A 7,679-nucleotide genomic window follows, 5' to 3' on the forward strand; every position below is an offset into this window, starting at 1 on the left:
TTGATAAAAAACAGGCTTACGAACAAAATGTCCACGTGATTTTCAGGGTAAGCAAACAAAAATTAACAGCTGAGCACAAGTAACAAGCAATTATTATGCAACAAATGGAAACTTGATTGGCATGCCTATAATCATGTTTTAATCAAGGAAGAAATTTCATGGTAAGCACATTTTTGTGTTTAGCAGCTCTATGAAATTTGGCCCTGGTCAACGGCTCTATCACACATAATCTGATCATGCATTGCAGCTATAGGAAACAAAACTAGTCTCCAAAAACAGATTGTGTTCAATAACTAGCGACCTTGCCAACACAATTGTATTGTGTATTGCTTTGTATTGCACTCTGGTTGACCTGAAAAACGTACACAAAAGATGTGGCCTCCAACTTGTTATTCAGCCAGCGTAATTTTATGCGAGCTACTCTCTCGTTGCTGTTGATGATGCGTTACTATAAGTGTGTAAATATGACAAACAAACATGGCGTTCGACTGCATTGAGAAGGGTTTACGGTCCTTTTTCTTCAACTATGGCGGTTTCATCGCCAAGCATCCGTTCCCGTTTCTACTGCTGCCGTTGGTTCTTAGCGGAGCCCTCGGTGCTGGTTTGGTGTTTATTAAGGAGGAGCAGAGTGTAGAGAATTTATACACACCGGAGAATGGGCAGGCGAAAACAGACCGGGCAACTGTGGAAGAGCTTTTTGCGGAACATGGCGACAACAACACCTTGGTTACTCGTCTGACGAGGCTTGGACGATCGGGGAAAATAATCATAGAAAGGAATGACGGTGGAAACATTCTCAATAAGGCTGTCTTGGAAGAGATTCTTAATCTTCATGAGACAATCATGAACATCAGCGTCATGCAGAACGGTCAGGCGTATCACTTTAGCGATCTCTGCGTCCAATGGAATGATGGTTGTAATGAGAATGCGATACTGTCTATTTACAACTACAACGCATCCATGTTGGATTCAATCACTCTGACTTATCCTACCTACAGTTCAAACAATGAGGTTTCATTCCTTGGTGGAGAGCTGGGAGGAGTGGTGTTCGAGCCAGGTTCATCTGATGAGGTCTTTTCAGCAGAGGCCATGCAGTTATCTTACATCTTACGATATCAAGACGGCATGGATGACCAACGAAGTGCTCTATGGGAGGACGAGTTTCTTCAAGTTGTTGAAGCCTTCAACGCAACTGAGATAAGAGTCACTCGCCAGGTATCAAGTACTCTTGAGACAGAGTTAGATAAAGCCAGTTCCAATGTCATCAAAGACTTCACTATCACTTTTACTTTGCTGATTACCTTCAGCATTTGTTCCTGTGTGATGTTGGACTGGGTACGGAGCAAGCCTTGGTTGGCCGGGTGTGGCGTGGTATCAGCCGGCCTAGCTGTGCTTTCATCGTTCGGTCTCATGGGTTACATCGGAGTACCTTACATCAATGTGGTGGGATCGGCACCATTTCTTATTCTTGGTAAGTTAGATCGGGAATGATGTTATAATACAGATGGTAATTACTTCCACTCGTGATCGCAATGTATTGTTTTATATATGCTTTGTATGCATTTCGCCATACACACAAGGCCTGAAGGTCACTTCAAGGTGTGGGGTACAATTATTTTGTGTTCTTGCAGGCGCCGTTGCCGCCTACTCCTAGGGCTGATACAGGGTCAGCCCTTTCACAGTCCATACGGATGTAGGCTTGGGCATCATCAATCAGTCAGAAGCCTGGCTGGTAGAAAGCAAATTATGTAGCAAGTGTCACGACCGGGATTCGAGCCGACACGCTGCTGATCAAACACCAGTGCTTGAATCCGCTAGGCAAGACCCGATGGAAATTTGCATCATTGAAATTTTTTTTTAATCATGGTTGTACATACGACGATGTGTATTTACACCGTATACTTATTAGCATTAACCACTTTCCCGAGCTTTGTTAAAAATATCACAGGCATATTATTCGGGTGAAATTTTAACCCAGGACCGCAGCAACTCTTTAGCAGTGTCTGACCAATTCGTAAATAATATGCCTGTGATTTTGTTCACAGAGCTCGGGAAAGTACCCCCCCCCCCCCCCCCTTACTGAAAACACATTGCCTACATACATCGGTGTTTATGGGTAAAACAACGATTAATTTTCTTCACGTTTTTTTTGGTGAATGTTTTAATAATTCCCACACAGCACAATTATGTGGATGTTCCTTCCCTACCCAGATGCGCGTTAGTGTATAAATGGTGACTATTTTGTGGAATGGTGCACAATTTAATAACACATAACAGTATTCAGTTGATTTATTCGGGGGAAACATCGCAAACAATGTCATAAAAACCATGTCATATTTGGTATATCGGAAATAATATATTATGGTGTCTCTCGTTACCATCTTTGAAATCAGTCGGAGGTCAATTTATTGTGCATCATTATATACCTTCCTTCTTCTTCGTTGAGTTGACCAGCTGGATGTGTTTATTTTCCACTGAAACTAAAGATATAACAACATACATCTTTAAAGCCATTGGACCCTTTCGGTAAAAAGTATTGTCCAAGGCCCACACTTCGTGTATCACAACTTTTATATCAAATAACAAACCTTTGAAAATTTAGGCTCAATCGGTCATTGGAGTCGGGAGAAAATAACGGGAAAACCCACTCCTGTTTTTGCGCGTTTCGCCGTGTCATGACATGTGTTTATAACAAATCCGTAATTCTCGTTAACGAGAATTTATATTGTTTTACCGTTTTCTCAAAAAGTAAAGTATTTTATGGACTAATATTTCAAAAGAAGGCTTTCACCATTACCTTCTGTAAACCCTGTAAATTATTTGTAAATATGTGAACTTTTTTTTTTTACCGAAATTGGGTCCAATGGCTTTTAAGCATAGTAAGTGAAGGGATACGTTTGGTCATTACTTTCAAGATAAATAATCATAACAACTTTTGGTCAGAAAGTTTATACAGCTGCTTTCGATAGTATACAAACATTTGGAGAAACATTTCAAGTCGTAGATGTGGTTACACCCCCAAAGTTTGAATGTAAGAAGCGTTTCATCAGTAACACTTCTCAGACTGTGTGTTCCTATTGAGTGGCAATGTTCGCTCTGATTTTCGGCGATGTTTTAAAAATAAAACCACACTGGACATGAAATATATATCTACATTTATAAAGGGTTTAGGCCACTAAAGAGTCAAAAGTTGCCTTCCAAGGCACGAGACACTACTGGTAATTACCCCCAAATAATTATCAGCATAAAACATTACTTGGTACAAATAATGGAGAGCTGTTCATAATATGAAACATTGAGAGAAACAGCTCCCTCTAATAACTTCGAGAAAGAAGCAATTTCTCACTAAAACATTTGAACTTTGATTTCGAGACCACAGAATAAGATGTTGAGGTCTCGAAATCAAGCATCTGAAAGCACACGACTTCCTGTGACAATGGTGTTTTTTTCGACGACCAATATTGAGCTCACACTTACACAGGTTTGTTATTTTATGCATTATATTATCTACATAATTGTCTCCATAGCATCAGTGCAACCAAACATGTTCCGAAAAAACAGTTTTCAATAACAGGGGCGCAATGATATATGAGCGGAATAATAATGACAATATCACAATAGCACCAGGGTAAAATTATGTTCGAGGAAATCCATTCAAAGCCAGACATTTCTTTGTGCTTAATGTTAACGTTTTTTTTTTTCAACCGTAATCCAGCCACCAATGACATCCACGTGACATTATTTGCCGTTGGTTGTTGTCGTGTCTTTGAATAAAAACGTACAGAGCACAGAGATCATTGTTAAACCATTGAAAAACCTAGATATTTTATACTTTTAATAAAGTGCACCAGTCTGTTGTTAGGATGTGTGATAATTTAAACACATTGATTTGAAGTGATTGATAGTATAAGATGAATTCTGCATAAATTAGGATAATTGGTGTTTTGGTATTTGCATGCATGACCTTACAAGCGTTGCGACTGTAACGCTTGGTCTCATTAAATTGATGGGGCACAAAACTGACCCATTTGTATAACTACTTCTTTGACGTGAAATGTTTCGCAAAATGTTTTCTATTATCAAAAGGCGATGCAGACTTCTAATTAATGGTTTCTTTTGATCCGTTTGTTATTCTCTGGAATGTGCTAAAATTGCATATGTAACTATTTAGAGATTCATACAAACTGACATGGTAAACAATGGTCGTCGTTTCTATTAATGTCTGTTTTAAGTATCAGCAGCTCTCCAATGTTCTTCACAATTTCTTGGGTTTTTAGGTGTTTTGCGGAGTTTTTAAGTAACTAAGAGTACACTATGCCTTTAAAGGCACTGGACACTTTTGGTAAATTATCAAAATAATGTTAAGCGTAATAAAAATAATATTTAGCATAAAAACTTACTTGGTAACGCACGATGGAGAACTGTTGATAGTATAAAACATTGTGAGAAACGGCTTCTCCTGAAGAAACGTAGTTTTTGAGAAACACAATGAATAATAAATTGTTCTCTCAAATTATTAAAATACTTTAGGTCCGAAGCCTTTTTAGGCATCTGAAAGCAGAAAACTTGTTCAAGAAGAGTGTTTTTTCCTTTAATTATTAATCACTTGCAAAGTTGATGACCAATTGAGTCAACATTTTCAAAGGTTTTTTGTGCATGTTGGGACACACTGAAGTGGGAATACTTTTGTTTGTACAGTCACCAAACGCGTCCAGTGCATTTAAAGGGTGTATGTATTTTTTGTAGGAAAAGAAAAACCCACAATGACCACAAATTTACACTAAACTGACACAGTTTAAAGATAATGATAGTAGAAAGCTTCCCTGAAAATATTACGTGCTGAGGTGCTGTAGTTTTAGGGAAATGAGTAAAGCAATGTCACGAAAATAATTTTGGTCTCATGAGACCAAAATTATTTTAAGCATTTACAAACGTATTTTCATGAGATTGTTTTACTCATTTCACAAAAACTACATCACCTCAGTAAATGTAATATTTGAAGCGAAGCTTCCCACTATCATTATCTTCAAACCCTGTAGGTTTATAATGTAAATCTATGGACATTTTGAAAAAGTACCCAAATCCTTTAAAGAAGTATCATTATTGTCTTCCGGGATGAGTGACTCTGGATGTTATAACCAATCATCTTCTTCGTGTAGGATTCAGTGCTCAAACTATTGAATGTTTCTTCATTCTTCCAACAGGTATCGGAGTAGACGACATGTTCATCATGGTTGCTGCCTGGCGACAGACTGACGTCAGACTGACCGTGGAACAGCGCATGCGCCATGCCTTCTCAGAGGCCGCTATGTCGATAACCATAACGTCCATCACAGATGCTTTGGCTTTCGGTATTGGCGCCATAACGTACTTCAGATCTGTGCGTATATTCTGTATGTATACCGGTGTGGCTGTCATCTTTGACTACGCGTACCAGATTACTTTCTTCGGTGCTTGCATGGCTCTATTTGGTAGACGTGAGGCGGCGAACAGACACTGCATGTCATGTCTTAAAGTCAAACCCAAGGAGGAGACCGAGTCTAAGGCTTATAAGATATTCTGTGCAGGTGGGTCAAAACCATCAGCCGACCAAGGAGGGGACTTCAACGATCATGCCTTGATGATATTCTTCAAGAAGTATTACGGCCCCCTTATCACAAAATGGTGGATGATAATTCTTATCATAGTCTTATACCTTGGCTACTTGGGTGCCGCCATCTATGGATGTACCCAGGTACAAGAAGGTCTCAGTCTACGCAACCTCGCAAGGGATAACTCATACGCTGCTAACTTTCTAGATATGGAAAGTGTCTACTTCAAGAAGTATGGGCCGCAGGTTGCTTTGGTGTTTACCGAGAGAAGAGATGTCTGGAATTCCATAGTACAAGACATCATGGAACAGACTTTAGCAAAGATGGAAGACAACGAGTATACATTCAGTGAAGACCAGAATCTGTCTGCTTCCTGGCTTCGAGACTATCTTGCTTTCCTGAACTCGATCAATCTCAGAGAACCAACCCAGACCGAGTTCGTCGACACACTCCGAGACGTTTTCCTCACCCAGCCAGCCTTCGAACATTACTCTCTCGATATCGTTTTCAATGGCACCAACATTGAGGCTTCGAGATTCTTCGTCGCAACAAAAGACCTGGACACCACTGATAAAGAAAGATTCATGATGACTGAGCTGAGACAAATCGCAGAGGATTCAAAGCTGCCTGCCATAGTCTACCACCCAGCTTTCATCTTTTATGATCAATACACAGCAATCTTGCCCAACACGCTGCAAAACATGGGTATCGCGGTCGGTGCTATGTTGATTATAGCTTTACTCATGATCCCGAACCCCATCTGTTCTATCCTCGTTACTCTAGCTGTAGCCTCTATCGTTACAGGGGTGATTGGGTACATGACATTCTGGCAAGTCAACCTCGATTCCATCGCCATGACTAACCTCATCCTCTGCATAGGGTTCAGTGTGGATTTCTCAGCACACATCTGCTACGCATACATCGTAGCAAACCGAGGTTCACGTCAGGCCAACATCATCCATGCTCTGTACTCCATCGGCATGCCCATCGTACAGGGTTCCCTCTCTACCATCCTCGGCGTCTTAGTCCTCGCCTTCACAGACTCTTACATCTTCCGAACCTTCTTTAAGACTATGTTTCTTGTCATTTCCATCGGTGCCTTGCATGGACTCCTTTTCATCCCCGTTTTTCTCAAGCTCACAATTCCCGTGAAGTCTCGCGTGGAAGATTCTACGTCCGAAATGATCATCGAGGATGGTGTTCGGATGAGGAGTCCAAAAAAGCACGGTGAGATCAACACCGCGATGTTCCCGGTCCCAGCCGACCGTCAACCGAGGCCGGCCTACGGTTCCTCCCAGGTGGCACCCAGGCCGTTCTCTGTACCCTACTCCATCAGTAGCCGTAACAGCATGGCCGCAAACACCCCGTTGCCCCCAAGTCCCCCGTCACCTGAACAAGATTACCTGCGAGATTTGGCTAGTGCTGGGCCCTGCCACATCCCCAGAGCTAGGCCCATGTCAGCGCAAAGCATGCGTCAAGACGGTTTTTCATAAATCTCCCCCCCCCAAAAAAAAAAAAAAAAAAAAAAAAAAAAAAAAAGAATTGTTTGTTGTGTTATTTTGTAAGAGTATATGTTTGTATGCATTTTTTATATATTAAATAGGATGCCAACAGATGCCTAAAAAACTCAAATTAAAACCGTGCGGAAATACTCTAAACTTAGATATTTTTTCTGGGTAAGGGATACCACTATTTGTTTTCAATACTGAATATACAACTACCCTAAAACACAAATAAGGTTTTAAGTTAAGTGATTCTCAAATTTACTGATTTATGCTCATACAGGTAGCATAACATCAAAGTCATCGTTTAGTTTGTTCGAAGAAAAAAATAAAAAAAAACCTACGTACACGAGAGTTTCTTGTTACCAATATTTTGTCACAGTATATTTTTTATAATAACTTTTAGAAATGTTTAAAGGATGTAATCAAATGTCTTTAACGGCAGTGGACACTTTTGGTAATTACTCAAAATAAATTTTAGCATAAAAACTCACTTGGTTACATGGAGAGCTGGTGATAGTCCAAAACAGTGTGAGAAACTGCTACTTCTGAAGTAACGTAGTGTTCGAGAAAGAAGTCATTTTTA

The 7,679-nt window shown here is 40.2% G+C and overlaps 1 protein-coding gene across 1 annotated transcript; it reads left to right on the forward strand.

The window, feature by feature from the left end:
- The first annotated feature begins 461 nt into the window (after positions 1 to 461).
- On the forward strand, positions 462 to 7,113 carry LOC139938108 (patched domain-containing protein 3-like). Its single transcript, XM_071933484.1, has 2 exons — positions 462 to 1,471; positions 5,205 to 7,113. Exons 1-2 carry the CDS (start codon positions 478 to 480, stop codon positions 7,082 to 7,084), a joined length of 2,874 nt encoding a protein of 957 aa, XP_071789585.1. The 5' UTR covers positions 462 to 477; the 3' UTR covers positions 7,085 to 7,113.
- The last annotated feature ends 566 nt before the right edge of the window (positions 7,114 to 7,679 follow it).

This window comes from Asterias amurensis, chromosome 6, assembly GCF_032118995.1.
Source record: "Asterias amurensis chromosome 6, ASM3211899v1".
Taxonomy (NCBI): Eukaryota; Metazoa; Echinodermata; class Asteroidea; order Forcipulatida; family Asteriidae; genus Asterias; species Asterias amurensis.